Source organism: Teleopsis dalmanni, chromosome X, assembly GCF_002237135.1.
Source record: "Teleopsis dalmanni isolate 2A chromosome X, ASM223713v2, whole genome shotgun sequence".
Lineage (NCBI taxonomy): Eukaryota > Metazoa > Arthropoda > Insecta > Diptera > Diopsidae > Teleopsis > Teleopsis dalmanni.
Window position 1 is genome coordinate 72178182 of NC_051848.1, and position 16638 is coordinate 72194819.

Genomic DNA, 16638 nt, shown 5'->3' on the forward strand with positions numbered 1-16638 from the left:
TATTGCAACTAAATATTAAATTTTATCACTTTCGTAAGAAATATCACAAATATTTTAAAAATTCAATAACAATCACGGATTTGCATAACAATCCGGGCCCATTATAGCATGCAAGCACACGCAAGCATGATTGAGAACATGTTTGAATATATCAGTATATTGGAAACAAATAATTTATCACATAATAGTGAAAACAGTTTTATTTTGCACTGATAATGAATAAAACTCACTTATTTCGAAATAATGCGTTTTATTTTTACCTTAAAGCAATAATACAATAGATGCTTTTGAGTTATGGAATAAAACAATGAGTTAATTGTTTTTTGTTGAATATTCTTATAAGATCTCTTATTTTCGATGACTGAGTCCTTAATTTAAGATATAATAACAATAATAATAATATATATTATAAATAATGATGAAATTCAATTAAATTTTCAAAAAAATGTTTTCAAAATAAATATTTTATTAACCTTCAAATAGAAATACTTTATGTTGTCCCATATCGCATTGAAAACTTCAGATATACAAAATATTATATATAAATGCGATGGGTACTCTAACGTTTGATCACTTCTTTAGTAGTCAAATATAGTCAGGTCACATATAGTTGTTTCTCTGAAGAAATAAAAGTGTAACATCTTGCAGGTTATTTTTTCAAATCTTTTTCGACAAAATTTAGTAGCATTTGGAAAGTCTCGTCAGTATTTTATATGCTGAAATTTTTTTATTTCTTTTATTTAAATCCAAAAGATATTCTATGTATTTTATTTGCACACCAAGGTTTTGCTGCACATGGTCTCTTTTTATGCTCCTGTTGTTGGTGAAGTTATCTAACAAAATTTAAATTATTTTCAAGAATTCAAGAATTAATCACATATCATCATAACTCAGAATTTCTACAATTTACGCTATTTAAATTATATATATAATTTATATATTTATTAGAATCGAAATAAAAATAATAATAATCAAATTTAATGAAATTTTACAAAAATAGTATAAAAACTTTGTAACAATGACAGTTGACACAAGAAGCGAAAAAATTTAACTAGCAGCTGACACTTGCTTTATGTATGATTAGCAATTATGTATGTTTACCCAAAAAAAAATTTTTATATATCATATGCTTTAAGAGATAATAATATTTAATATGCCATCAAGACAATTTCAAAATGTGAAAACGAATGCAATAGAGAAATATATAAAACAGTTTGCTTTAATATATTTCACTTTAATGCATTTTTGTACTTTCTCTACAGCCTATTTTTCTGAGATATAATTCCGTAATTTTAAATTTTAAATTATTTTATTTATATATTAAATAAGATGTCATATATACAATACTAAAACTAAAAAAAAAAAATAAAATTTCGATTAAAAAACAATTTGATGTTTTTATATAATTATTAAAATTCAGTTAATTAAAATAATTTAAAAAATAAATTTTTGTTGTTGTTCGAAAACCTCTTTATATAATTATTAATTAAATTTAATTGTATTACATTCTTTAATGCAAATTAGTAATAAATTATTATTTGTAAATGTAGGTTTAACTAAAAATTTTGATTAACATAAGTTTGCAAAATGAGGGTTTCTAATCTTTTGTACAAGAATCTAAAATTGTGCAGGAATCCAATATGTGCTTAACAGCTAGCGATTCCACATAATTCGGTCATTACATTCACGATTTTCTTTATAGTAGCCTTAATTTTTGTATATAGTTCACTCTTACGCTCATTTTAAAGTTTATACTGATGTTGATATCATTTTTCTGTACTGGAAACAAATGCAAACAGACTTATTATGTGTTATACAAAATATAAATGTGGCAGCACAAAAATTTCGTTTTGGTTTGACATTGTGTACTTTTTTTATATAGTCTGGTATCACTATTCTTAAGTAACAATTATGTTTTTGACGTTGTAGAAAATTTTTAGCAAATTATTTATTTTGAATAAGAGAGAATTAAAATGTTACGGAGTTCAATAAAAGCTTTATCTAGATTATGTGTGAGTTAACAATAGCTTTTAATGCTTGAAACTTCATAATTAGAATTATATATTTCTTAATAATCTAAAATGTAGATAAACAATGGTTCTGTTGCTATTCGGTGTGCTAATACCGGCTCTATTCGCGGTATTCACCTAATACCTATGGTTGTTGAGCAAACTGGACGTGGAGAGCGTGCATATGACATATTTTCTCGTCTACTTAAAGAGCGCATTATATGTTTAATGGGACCAATCCACGACGATTTGAGTTCACTTGTAGTAGCACAATTATTATTTCTTCAGTCAGAAAACGTAAACAAACCTATACACATGTACATAAACTCACCAGGTGGAGTGGTTACGGCCGGTTTAGCCATATACGACACAATGCAGTACGTTAAACCACCAATTGCAACATGGTGTGTTGGGCAAGCTTGTTCAATGGGTTCATTATTATTAACTGCTGGCGCTGCTGGAATGAGGTATTCTCTTCCGAATTCTCGTATAATGATTCATCAACCATCTGGAGGAGCTCAGGTATAGCAAAAATCAATTCATTTTTAGAAAACTTATTGTTTTTTTTTGTCATAGGGCCAAGCATCTGATATACAAATTCAAGCTGAAGAAATAATGAAGTTAAAGAAACAATTGACCAGCATATATGTAAAACACACTAACCAAGATTACGAAGTTTTACAAAAAAAAATGGAACGTGATAACTTTATGTCTGCTACTGAAGCTGTTGCTTTTGGACTTATTGATCATGTACTAGAACATCCTCCGCAAACAGGTGATAGTGATTCTGACATTGACTCGTGTGCTCCAAGTGAGGGAACGTAACTTACACCATAATTCATATTTTTATAGAAAACAAGTAAATCGTTTTTAATTAAAAAAATGTTATAAAGCTAAAACAATTTTGTTTCCGGAACCAAAAAGACTTAAAGTTGTTAAAATCATTAAAATAAATATAAAACGTAAAAGAAAGCTTTTATGTTGACATCAGTGTAGGGTCTTACAGTGCTTGTAAACTACTCTGTATTATACATATGTTTTCCTATTGAATTTTATACTTTCATATATAATGTAGCGAAAATTTTATAAACATTAACGAGTGCAAAATAAAGTACAATTTGCCATAAGGAAATTTTATATAAAATTTCATTTATAATTCATAAATTACATATATAAATAATTAAGTCAATTTTATCTCATATAAATGAGTTTGAAAACAATTGGACTACCAATTGCAAAGAAAGTACAAAATGCAGCTAAAATTAGGATGCAGGAAATTTAAATTTAGATTGAAAAAAAATTAGGTGTTGACGAAATGTTGTGTAATAATCTTGCAATTTAAGATTATAAAGTAGAATATGCGGATTTTGTTGATGACTTTACCAAACGTTATTTACAAAAAATTAAGTAATTGGTATAAAAGTAATTAGTTTGTATGCTTTTTTTTGTATTGGAATTAATGTGTTGATACATTATTTTGTTTTTGAGTAAGTATTATAGAACCAAATTTATAATTATTTTAAGACTAAATTTTGTTAACTGTAATCAAGTGCAATATTAAAAGAGTAGTTAAAAAGCCTAGTAATATGTTTTAAGTAATAGGTTTACCCTACTTAATTTAATTGTCTATTTGTTTACTTAAGCAAGTAATAATAATTCAATTTCGTGTGATGAAATTATACGTGTTCGTTGTTTGATTTCCGGATCGCAAGTAGAATGACAATCATTTTTTGACTAAATAAAAATATCCTTAGCTTTCTACAAATTTTCTTGTATGGCCAACTCATCTCATTTTCAATATTAAGTGGTGAATGTGCAACCGCCACAACTAATAGGTAATGAACGTATTCGTAGAAATAAGTTCGTTTACTTTCGAATTCGGATTACATCTGGGAATATCTGAATCACCTTTTGGACAGCAATAGATAAATAATAATTCTCACTGATGAGATTGTAATAGTAAAAAATGTGTTTAGTTTTTACTAAACACTATTTTTACAACGCAAAATACTTAAAGACTTAAACTAGTCGAATTTTGATTTGAATATACTACAAAATACACATAAAATATTAATTGATTGTAATTGTAAAATAAAACATTTAGCGACACTCAATTATTGGTAACCAAATTAGTTAAAATTTAGTGTGCGATATGTACTAATATTTAAGAGCTGTGGAAAATTATATTAGTTTGGCGTTTTGGCACAAAATGTTCAGCAAAACTGTGTTAACGCTATCGCATCTATTCTTTATTTTAAATGTAGCAATTATTGGGTGAAAAAAACAGTAAATAAAGCCGTGCAAGTAGCTTGGAAACAAAAATAAACAACAAAATTTTGAAGGTAATAAGCTTATCTTAATGAATTTAAATAAGCTTTACTGAACACAAAGTTATAATATTTAATATACTATATTTTATTAAGTGTTACCGACATTGCGAAATTTTTTTGACTTCTTTGAAAAGGCGTTTTAATAATTATTGTGTTTTAATTTCAAATATTTTCTTAAATAAATCCTATTTATATTCATTGATATAATGAAACTAATTAATTAAAATAATATTTACAATTAATAAGTTTGTAGTTATTTGTTATAAATCAATTTTAATTTATAAATTAAAAACAAATGAAAAATGGATAAACTTATAAGTTCAATCAATTTACTATTAACTTAAATTTTAACCTATTTTGCCGTGCATTAAATAATAGCACACTTTAAGTCATTAAATAAGAAATTCTGATTCTGATTAAAATCACTGAGTGTAGTTATCATCTGCTTAGACCTTATAAGTTTCCACTGGCTTTCTTATACTAGTGCAGTAATTTATATAAGTTACTTAATACTGCGTTTCCACTGCTTACTAAGTAAATAACTTAGCAACATTGAGCTTTTTGTCGTTTACATTAGCACAAGTTACTTAAGGCATGTATTAAAAAGTTCTAGTTGTAGAGCTTTACTTTGTTTACAATTCAATTGTAAGCAGATGACATTAAATTTTGTATTATTAGAAGAAAATAATTCAGTATGGAAAAAGCAGAATATCCAAATAATTTAATATGTAATAATTATGAACAACAACATGTATCAATAAAAATTGCTAACTATTAAGAAGCAAAGAATAACACTGCACAAATAACACAAAAAATACAGTTTTATTAAATTAAAAAAAAAATTATATATTAAATTAAAGTTAATATTACATTCAAATTTTTTTAAATCTAATAAGTTTTATCGTTAATCTTTAAATATAGTAAATAGTAACTATAGTAAAACTAATAATAGAAACTATAGTAAATATAGTAAAACAAAATACCCTAAAACTATACTGACAATAAATCAAAAAATTATATTAACACTAATAACTTAAATTACAATTTGTAAAAACTGTATTTATTTCATTTATAAAAATAAAACACACTTTAACAATGTTAATAATAAATAAAAAATTAAAAATAAAATATATTGACTACTCACTTGATTTTCCGCTCGTTATGACTCTTTGGTGCTAGTACCACCTTTCCATCACTGCCGCTATTCGCGTCAAAGCATTACTTTGGACCGCATAATTTTAACTAGCTCATTGTCATTATTTTCCAGAAACTGATAATATCGCTCTTCCATATCGATTAATTTATCCATCGTCTTAACCTTAAATTAATATCTTATTTTTTTAATTACAAGCCAATTATAAATGTACATTTTTTTCTATTATTTAACTGAAATTAATATTTTTTATTAAATAATATATAACATTATATAATGATATCAAAAATATGCTTGATATATAAACTCGTTTTTATATATCAATCATACTTTTTATTTATAAAAAAAAGTATTTAAAAAAGTTTTGCATCTTCTTTTCATTTGCTGATTTTTTGTTCGATTACGTTCTGTTTCTTATGTCAAAAATGTCGAATTTCGATTATTTGCACTATAGATTAATTTATAACACTCTAGATATTTTGACAGAGTAGAAAGGTTTCTCTGAAATTAACACCTGTTTATATGATTTAACAGATAAACTGTGATTTGATTCTGAAGTAAATACAACCGACAAGATTGACAGTTTATATTTAACTAAATTTTGTTTACATTTCATTACTTAAGATTGCTTAAACTAATGCAAAGCATACTAGATTATAACACTTTCTCCGCCCTTAATTTTTGACAAAGTTTGTTTTCCTGAAATCGTCGGATTCAAATCGAATTACATCCTTCCGAATACGACCACTTTTTCGAAGTTGAACTACTTCGGTAGAACGTTCTTCACTAGGCATTAATGTTGATTGGCTAGATGAAGGCGGTGTGGCATTGATGAAATTTGGAGCGAATTCAAAAATTGGTTGTGAAGAGAGGTCAGAGCTACTACTAGTTTTAAGCTGATTAACATGACGTTTGATGTAACCAAAAGATGTGTTCACTCGGTAAACCATTTTACCAAGTTGTTTCACAATAACTCCTTTTATCCATTTTTCCCCTCTTGCGTAGTTTCGAGCGAAGATGGGTTGCTTTAGACTGAATTTCATTTTCCGTTTCGAAGCTTCAAGGTGCTTCCTAGGCGATTCAAACAGTTGACTCAACAAGGTACGAACAGGCCTTCCATGTAGAAGTTCTGCAGGTGATTTACCTTCAGCATTCGGCATTGCACGATATGTTGCAAGATATTTTGATACAGCGAATTTGAGAGACAATCCATCGTCAATGTTTTTCTTAACAGCAGTTTTAAAAGATCTGACGAATCGTTCGGCTAACCCGTTTGAGGCTGGATGAAACGGCGCTGTTGTTATATGTTTGATGCCAAGTTTTGAGCAAAAATGTTTGAATGCTTCAGCTGTAAATTGCGGACCATTGTCACTTACGATGGTTTCTGGTATACCTTCCAGAGAAAATATAGAAGACAATGCTGATATGGTGTCAACCGTTGTTGTTGTAGATAGTTGTACAACGAACGGAAATTGCGAGAAAGCGTCGACACAAATTAGCCACATTGAATTACAAAATGGACCAGCAAAGTCGATATGTACTCTCTCCCAAGGTCGATCAGCTTCAGGCCAGCTTACGTATTCACGTGCGTGAACAGGATTTGCAATTTTGCACACATCACAATTTTCAGTTAATTGTGCGATGTCTTTGTCAATATTAGTCCACCAGACATGTTGTCGAGCTAGCTGTTTCATTCTCGATACTCCCCAATGACCATCATGAAGAAGTTTAAGCACTTTCTGCTTAAGGGAGGCTGGAATGACAACCCGGTTGTACTCCGTCTGGAGGCAAAGTAAATTGTTGTTTAGTATTAAAGCAAAGCGATGATTGAAAAATGATCGAAGATCAGCATCTTGAGGCATTAGCTTTTCAGGCCAACCGTTTGTAACGAGAAAATAAACTCGGCGAAGAATTGGGTCATTTTTGGCATGCTGACGAATTATTTCAGCGTCGATAGGTGTGTTAAGTTCATTGATGTTGAAACAGGATTCTTCATGATCAAAAGTTTTATCTTCACCAACAGGTAAACGAGATAAAGCATCGGCATATCCATGCTCAGTAGTTTTACGATACCGAACATCATACTGATAAGCCATTAGTATAATAGCCCATCGCTGTAAACGATGTGACGTCATCGACGGCAACTGATGAATTGGATTAAAAATGCTAACAAGAGGTTTGTGGTCAGTAACCAAGGTGAATCTTCTTCCGTATAAATATTGATGGAAACGCTTGACTCCAAAAACGATAGCTAGCCCTTCCTTCTCTATCTGACTATATCGTCGTTGATGAATGTCGAGAGTTTTAGATGCAAAAGCAATAGGCCTTTCTGTACCGTCAAAGTACGTATGCGAGAGCACAACTCCTATGCCATAGGAGGAGGCATCTGTAGCTAGAACCAACGGTAAATCTTCCTGATAATGTGCTAATTGCGCTGCATTGAGAATATGCGTTTTAAGAGCTATAAATGCTTGTTGTTGTGCTGTACCCCATGTGAATTTTACATTTTTTCGGCGCAGCATGTTGATTGGCGCGGATAATTGCGAAAAATTAGGTATAAAATTATGGTAATAGTTTACCTTACCCATGAATGCTTCTGCTTGCTTTAGATCTTTAGGCGGCTGCAGGTTTTTTACTGCTTTTAGTCCTGACTCATCTGGCAATATACCTTTTGCACTAATTTGACGCCCGAGATATTCGATTTTATCTCGCAGAAAGAAACATTTTTCTTGCTTGCACCTGATACCATTTTGTTGCAAAATACGAAGTACTTGTTCTAGGCGGCTGATGTGTTGTTGAAATGTAGGTGCGGAGATGATGATGTCATCGAGATAATTTCCGCAACCTTCTACGCCTTGAAGTAACTGCTCAAGATATCTTTGGAATATAGCTGGAGCGCTTGCAATCCCAAACGGTAAACGTTGGTATTGGAATAAACCAAGTGGAGTGTTGACAACCATTATTGTTTTTGCTTCATCGTCGAGTTCCATTTGTAAATACGCGTCCTTAAGGTCGATTTTTGTAAAATGTTGACCGCAATTAATTTTATGGAAAAGACTTTCGCGTATGGGTAAAGGATATTGTTCAATGTCAATTTGCGCATTGACTGCTTGTTTAAAATCTCCACAAATTCTTATGGAACCATCAGCTTTTGGCGCTAGTACAATAGGCGAAGCCCATTGGGAAAACTTCACAGGTTTCCAAATACCCGCATTTGTCAATCGATCGACTTCTTTCTTGAAACGTGACATTTGCGAAAATGGAATTTGTCGGCTTTTGTAAAATTTCGGATGTGCATTTGGCTTTAAAAAAATACTGACCTTAAAGTTTTTGATTGTGCCAAGAGCTGGTTCAAAAATATCACCATATTTCTTACACAGCTCGCTAATTCTGTGTGAATCACTTTCAGTAATGTTACAAATTTGCTGAATCTCAAACCCGAATTCTTTAAATAAATCGAAACCGAATAAATTGTTACAGTTTTCGACATCCACGACAACGATTACCACTTCCCTTTTTTTTCCGCCACATTTGATATCTACGCAAAGTTCACCAAGCACTGGAATTTCATTTTTGCCAAAACCAAATAAGGTTTTTGTACAATTTCGCAACTTTGGGCAATTTAGAGTTTTGAATGTTCGCTTATTTATTAGAGAAACTGTTGCACCAGAATCCATTTGGAAAGACACAATTTTATTACAAATTTCCAAGTCAATGTAATTCTTATTGCTTTCAGTTTTTACAATACCTGTTAAACTGTTAATTGTTTCAACAGTACCAATGTTGTGACTTTTACGACGATAATCCTTCTTCTTGTTTTCATCACCTGAACTACGTTTGTTGTTCTTGTTTTGTTTTGACATGCACACTGGCGCAATATGTCCAATTTTGCTACATCTATTGCATACAGCATTTCTAAATTTACAGTTTTCTCTTGCATGAGAGTTTCCACAGCCAGAACATGATTTGAATTTTACTTTATTATTGTTATTGTTGAAAACACCCGGCTTTTTTATGTACCAACTGAATTAACAGGCATTGAGTTTTCGATCGTTTGTTCTTTAATTGTTGCCACCGTTTTAGTGGTTGTTTCGTACAATTCTGCAATCTGCAAAACATCAGCAAGTGTCGGCTGGGGCTTTTGGAACGCAGCCGTGCGCACTGCATCGTGAGGTGTACGTATAATAATTTGGTCACGAATCATATCATCCACGAAATTGTGCAAACAATTCTGGGCTGGGCACGAAAAGTTACACTCTCTTGCCAATCCGCGGAGATCTGCTACCCACTCTCTGTATGATTGATGTGGCTTAATTTCCCTTTTGAAAAAATCGTAACGTGCAGCGACCACATGTCGTTTCGACTGGAAATGATCCGTTAGTTTTTTCGTTAAATTTTCGAAAGATTGTTCTTGTACTTTCGTGTTACCGAAAAGATTTTTTAGCCGCTCAAAATTTTCTGTGCCAATCCAAGACAAGAAAAATGATTTTTGTTTTTCACTGCACTGAACTGAATATGCTAAAAAATGTTGGTTAAGTTGTTCTAAGTACGATTCCCAGGTTTGCTGTTCTTTCGAAAATTTGTGAAATACTGGAACAATGTTGTTATTTCTTTCAGATACACCGGCAGTACCTTGTTTTTGGAACATTGAGTCCATCCACTCACGTTGTTGTTTCAGTAAATTTTTTGAGAACTCTTGTTGTTCTTTAAGCAATTGCTTAAACTAATGCAAGGCATACTAGATTATAACAGATTCGGTATATGTAAATGTCTACTAACACAACCAAAAATAATTTTATATTACTCTAATAATGTTCAATTGGGCAACACCTAGCTGAAAAATCTGAAATATCTAGAGTAAACCAATATTGAATCTTGATTTACCAATCGAAAACGTCAATAGTATAACAATACTATTCAATTTATTTACAACTTTCCCAAAGTAATGTTATGAGCATAACAGTTGATTATTAACTTACTTCATATTCGAAAAAAGAAATGTTGGTGTAAACACTCTCTGTAATATTTGGTGAGAATACCAGTGTCGCGCAAGTAAACAGTAAGAAAATTTAAATTCAAACCAAAACAGCTGATTCACACATCAACACAAATTTTACTTGAAATAAAATGTACGAGTAAAGTCTGAGTAGCATTTTCAAATTTCGACAGGGATGTTACGCTCTCTCAGATGCTCTTATTTATTTAAAAATTTGCTGGTGGAACGCACTTGTGTGTACACAGTGTTATTCAAAGTTACTACGAGTACCTTGTGGAATATACCTTTTGTGTTTTATTCATAATTTCACATATTCACTACCAAAGTATGTTTTAAAAAAATTCTTTACGTAGTTATATATATGAAAAAAAACTTATGATTTCACTATCTATTTTCGAAAAGCTTTAGAAATTTATTTTTCAGTTTTTGAACCTAGCTGAAAAGTTTAAATTATTTTATTCAAATAGTGGGAAAAAATAATACACAGTAATTATAAATTTATATATACTTTATACTTTTACCATACAATTCATAAACTGATCTTGTTACATTTATAGTATTTTTATTGTATTGTGTCACGTGTCAAAACAGAACATTTTTAAATGTTTACAAAATGAAAGTTTTTAAAAAAATAATTGTGTAGAAGAAATTTTATATTTTGGATACTTTAAGGATGTTTTGAATTTCTACTGTACGTGACATAGATTTTTTTAGGTCTTAATATTTGCATTTAATACATGTACAATTAATAGACTTAAATTATATATGTATATTATGTCTAATAAGTGTTATAAATTCTACAATTAAATTATATATATATTTGTCTCTCCAAAGCTACCAATGTATATCACACTTTTACAAAATTAGGAAATGCAACTTTAATTTAAAGTTCTTGGCATCACCCTATGTTGCGTCAAAAATGTGGTAAGATATTAAGTAATACCACAAGTTATTGAATAGAAGTAAACAGAAAGATGAAATATTTGACGGTTGCAAGAAATCATTGGAAGAAGCTAAGTTTTGGAGCAGTCGGTCTTTCTTATGGTGGCTTAGTATTAAAAGAAAAATACGAGTGAGTTTTGAGATTTAAATAATTTTTATAACTACAATATTTTTCCTATGTAGTATAAGATGCCACATGAGAACGATGAGCCAGTTAATTTCTGGCTACACAGGCGGTACCGTAGATCCGAAGCATGTATTAGTTGTGGTAAATCCAGCAGCAAACAACAAAAAGGCATTTAAAATGGTAAATATATGACAAATTACATGTTATTGCTGTGAAGACGAACGCAACTATTAAATCATTAAACAAATTTAAAGTTATGAGAATATAACTAAAATGTTTATAAACAACATGCCTGCTTCCCACTGGGAAAATAGGTTCTTAATTTTATTATATAATATAACATTAACGGAAAATAGTTATATTCAATTATGTTGAAATAAACAAATTTGCATAAGGTTCTCATTCCACATAGTTTTAGTACTTTTAGCATTTTGAGCGGTGTTTGATGAAACAAAATATGAAAATTTAATTTTATAACAATTTTAAATTATACAGTAAGATGACATTAATCTTCTGTTTAACTAAGCGTGTTGTATATTTCGCTGTAAGTTAATTTCTTAAAATAAGGTCAAGATTCCAATGTAACTTCAAAAAGCTTGTATAATGTTTTCTATTAATTAAACCGTTTAATTTTCCAAAAAAAAGAAGCACTTACCAATGGCAGTCATTTTTATAAAGTATATTTTTAATAATATTATATGGATATATGGAATTTATTAAATTAACTATACAAATTTTAAAAATCCAATGTAAAAATGTGTTAAATTCATCTTAACACACTAGACATAGTTTACCGCCTTTAAAATATATCTTACAGTTAAGAACATACCAATTTTAGAGTTTGACAAGTAACCTATAATTGATAATAATATAAATATATATTATATATAAATATATAATTCGTTATAAATAAAAATCCTTATATTTCTTTATTTTTGGTTTATTTCAGTTTCAAAAATATTGCGAACCACTTCTTCATCTGGCTGGATATTCCGTGAATGTATTTCAAACAAATTATGTAGGCCATGCAAAGTCATATGTAGAAGAATTAAAAACATTGCCGGACGCGATTGTAGTGGCTGGTGGAGATGGAACGTCGTCTGAAGTTGTAACTGGACTATTACGGCGTGAACAAAATCCGTGTCCAATACTTATATTACCGCTAGGAAAAACAAACAAGACTATTTTCAATGTAACCCCTAGTTTGGTAACTAACAACGAAGTGGAATATGTGAAGAGAATGTCAGAGGCAATTATTCCATTAGTTAATGACTCTTTTCAATACAAAAGCGTAATCAAATTTAATATTATAAATACAGAAAATGACTCCGCGAACAGTAACCTAAAACCTATATATGGGCTACACAATTTTTCGTGGGGAGTATTACGCGATATTGAATCCATTAAAGATAAATATTGGTACTTTGGCCGATTTCGACACTATGCAGCTGCTTTCTTAAATGCATTCTCTAATGATTTGAATTGGAAACTTTCAACTAGTTTTATTTACTCACCACCATGTCCAGGGTGTCGGAATTGTTTAATACCAGAGAAGCAAAATGATGAGATCAATATATTAAGAAATTTTGTTTTTAAAAACTTAAGCCGCAAACGAAATCCTGCCGAATTTATAGAAAATGAGGACTGTATTAAATGTATAGAAGGAGAAGTTGATACAAACCAAATGTCAGTAGTGTGCAGACACGAAGAAAAAGATTTGCATGAACTGGAAACTCGCTTTTTTAGCAATTTTTCACCAGGCTTCGATTTTATCAAAAATATTTCTAATATAACTCGGAACGCTTTGGAACCATCTATGTTATTTAAAAGCCGAGAAATTAAATTATTCCCTAAACCACAAGATCCGAAAAGTAATTTTTGCTACTCTATTGATGGTGAGGAGTATGAAGCACATGCCATTAAAATGCAAATAATTCCAAATGCTATCAAATTAATTTGTTGATTAAAATGTCAATATATTATTTCAAATTGCGGCTCAAATATAAATTTTCGCAATTATTAACAAGCTGAAATAGGTTTAATTTTAAATTCAGAGACGATCCAATATCAATGCAATTTTCATACAAAGTAATCTTAATTATAATGTAACAAATATTGTAAATGAATAATATTATACCCAGTCGGGTATTTTTTATAGAAGAAAATAGTGTAAATATGAAGAAATTGTTTATATAAAATGAGAGTAATTTGATTACGATTTCAGTGTTTTATGTGTGATAACACAAAATTAGACATTGGAAATTATTGTTGGTAGTTGGTCAAATGGTGACTGTTAGAACAAATATCCGTCAAAGTTCAGTTCTATCACTTGAATAACTGGTCAGTGTTATACGCTTATAAATTAATAATGTATAAATAAATAAATGTAACAGTCAGATATATTAAAATAAATATATATAAAAAAAGCTGTAATATATGTATTATTTTTTTAATTTATTAATTTTCGTTGAACCTTATTAAAAACATAGTTGAAATATTTATTTCACATAAATTATATGTATTTAACTTAGTACAGCAGAAAGAGCACTAAATGATCGCTCCACTGAATCTTGTGTTAGTGAAACAGTTAAAGTAACTGCTACCAATTCCTTTAAATGTTCTGGTACTATTGCTTCATGCCAATATTTTAATAACAAGTGATCGTCGGATGTGGTTGTTGGTCATAATATGCAAATGGCGAGATATATGATTTTCTCCACTTGTTTCCATATTTGTTGATGAAAATAGCCACATTTCTTGATCGGTATATTCTGAAGTGATGATATAAATGGTAGTTCGCGTTGATCATCTGTTGTATTATTTGTTCGATCACAATTCTGCTACATTTGCTAGCACATGATGTGATTGCATTTAAACTCAAAGCGTATACATAATGAGATATATATAAAAGTTAGTAATTATATTTAAAACATATTTTATTTATAATTATTTATTATATAAAATATTATAAGGCGTTTTCGGTGGCTCTCAAGTATTGCAAAAAACGCATGTTGGCCTAAATTGCCTACGCGAGTTATTGGCATCACTGTTACAATCTGTCAAGTAATATGTTTTAGTAAATAGCAAATCTTGAATATGTGCACATAATAAGCAAATCACATTTTGTGTAAAAATAAATAACTAATAAAACATCAAAAATTAAAATGAATACAGAATTAAAAGGAATAGTAAGAATGTTCGGAATTTCAAAAACACTGAAATTTAACTTTTTTTCCCAATGTTCAAATTTATGAAATTTTTTAATTTTCGTTTACATACGATTTTTGACATTAAGCAAAATTCGTTGGAATTTCCAATGAAGGTTCACAATAGTTCGGTTATTGCGTTGGTAACACTTTTTTCTTTACTGGCCGAAGTGTGTGGCTAGTATAAGTTAAAGTTATATATAAGTTAAAATTATTTATTATTGATAGGAAATAAGTTGATATAATATTTTTATTTTAATTAAAAATATGTTATATTCATTTTATGTAATATATATGTTAAAGTTTATAATTTCTTTAATTCATATTTAAATTTGTACTATTTATTTTGCTTTTATGTAAAATATTTTAAGTTCAAGTAAGTTTCTAGTAGTAGTAGTAGTATAGTATTTTTTATTTTAGTTTAAGAACATTATAATATTTCAATCTTAAAACTAATCTTATACGGCGTTTACATTGACCGAAAATGGCTCATTTTGAATGAGCCATTTGAAAGTGTTTACATTCGTTCTATTTCATTTGTTCTCATTTCAACAGCTGATTTTTCAACTTGCATGTTGATTTGATTTTTGGCCTGTGCCAAAAAAATGTTGCATGAAGATTAAATATGCCTTCAAACCTTACATTAGAAACTTAAAACATATTTTTAACTTCGATTAATTACTTTTTGGGAAGTAAAAGTTCTAAAAAGCAGTGCATCGTTTTCAAGAAAATGCAACCACCAAACATTTGTTTACCTTTTTTTGTAAATATGTTAAAAACAGCTTTTTCAAACTGTCAAAATGCCATGAAGAGCTTTCATTTAGGGTATGTTCACTGGATTCCTTTGCATTTGGAACGTATGTGGAATGCATTCGAACGTCATTCATACAGAATGTGAGAAAATTGCTCATTTTTGTGCTTGAAATTTTATATGCAAGAATGAGCCATTCGATACTCATTTTCGATTTTTGACCAAAATGAGCCATTTTCGGCCAATGTAAACGCCGTATTACATGTTAATTTATGCTATTAATAAATAAATTACAAAATATAAACACATTAAAATATTGTTGCTTTTTTCTCCAGCATCGAGAGTACCTACAAAAATTTACTTATCTCAGTGTCTTATTTTTAAATTTCAAATATTCTTAATATTCCTTTTAATTCCGTATTCATTTTAATTTTATAGTATTTTTATAAAAATATACTTTACTTGATTTTTATGCACATAAACAAGATTTGCTGTTTGTGAAAACAAAACATTGGACAGATTACAACAGTGATGCCAATGATTCGCGTGGCCAACATAGGCCAGCATGCATTTTTTGCCTTACTTGCGAGCTACCGAAAAGGCCTATTGTTAGAAGAAAATAAATCAGCATGGAAAACGCAGAAAATCTGAATAATTTAATATATAATGTTTGTGATATTGATCACAATATGAATGTGGCATTTTCTGCATATACAAAAGAACAAAAAATTACAAATTATTCAAAATCAAAAAATTTTCAATGAAAACTAGAAACCAAAGGAAGTGCTAGACTTCTGGTAGTACAGGCAGTAAATATTATTAAATAAAGAATAAAATTTTACTGAGTTGCTATTTTAGATAAGAATGAAATCCGTATGTCGGTTCTGAGAAGATAACAGAGGGCTTCAAAACAACTTTGAACACTAAATAACCACAATCCAAATAGAAAAGAAATAAGGGGATGTTTAGTTCAAATTTTCAGTAAGTTTTATTTTCACTAATAGCTAATAATAACACTAATAACTTATAAATTAAAAATAAAAGTAACAAAAAACATATGCTTACATATTTTTCATGTAATTAGATATTATATAATTATAAATAAATATTTATTATTAATTAAT

At 29.4% G+C, this 16638-nt stretch overlaps 3 protein-coding genes and 1 long non-coding RNA gene across 6 annotated transcripts; 2 read left to right on the forward strand and 2 right to left on the reverse strand.

The window, feature by feature from the left end:
* Positions 1-488: 488 nt before the first annotated feature.
* Positions 489-6069, reverse strand: LOC119662284. 2 transcript variants are annotated; one of them, XR_005250746.1, is made up of 3 exons: positions 6007-6069; positions 5484-5657; positions 489-833 (listed from the first exon to the last, which is right to left on the reverse strand). It is a non-coding gene; the product is annotated as an uncharacterized LOC119662284 (long non-coding RNA). The 2 variants fall into 2 exon arrangements; XR_005250747.1 differs by having other exon boundaries at positions 5897-6061.
* LOC119662283 (ATP-dependent Clp protease proteolytic subunit) lies at positions 1888-3155 on the forward strand. Its single transcript, XM_038071875.1, has 3 exons — positions 1888-2012; positions 2088-2531; positions 2586-3155. Exons 1-3 carry the CDS (start codon positions 1974-1976, stop codon positions 2832-2834), a joined length of 732 nt encoding a protein of 243 aa, XP_037927803.1. The 5' UTR covers positions 1888-1973; the 3' UTR covers positions 2835-3155.
* Positions 6070-6166: 97 nt separating the features above from the next.
* LOC119688541 (uncharacterized protein K02A2.6-like) lies at positions 6167-9696 on the reverse strand. Its single transcript, XM_038103215.1, has 4 exons — positions 9590-9696; positions 8931-9515; positions 8239-8765; positions 6167-8160 (listed from the first exon to the last, which is right to left on the reverse strand). The coding sequence occupies exons 1-4, from the start codon at positions 9694-9696 to the stop codon at positions 6167-6169; spliced, it is 3213 nt and encodes a 1070-aa protein (XP_037959143.1).
* Positions 9697-11104: 1408 nt separating this feature from the next.
* On the forward strand, positions 11105-13964 carry LOC119662281 (acylglycerol kinase, mitochondrial). 2 transcript variants are annotated; one of them, XM_038071872.1, is made up of 4 exons: positions 11105-11179; positions 11323-11560; positions 11614-11737; positions 12507-13964. In XM_038071872.1, the coding sequence occupies exons 2-4, from the start codon at positions 11463-11465 to the stop codon at positions 13518-13520; spliced, it is 1236 nt and encodes a 411-aa protein (XP_037927800.1). In that variant the 5' UTR covers positions 11105-11179; positions 11323-11462; the 3' UTR covers positions 13521-13964. The 2 variants fall into 2 exon arrangements, with proteins under 2 accessions (XP_037927800.1, XP_037927801.1); XM_038071873.1 differs by having other exon boundaries at positions 11122-11179; positions 11356-11560.
* The last annotated feature ends 2674 nt before the right edge of the window (positions 13965-16638 follow it).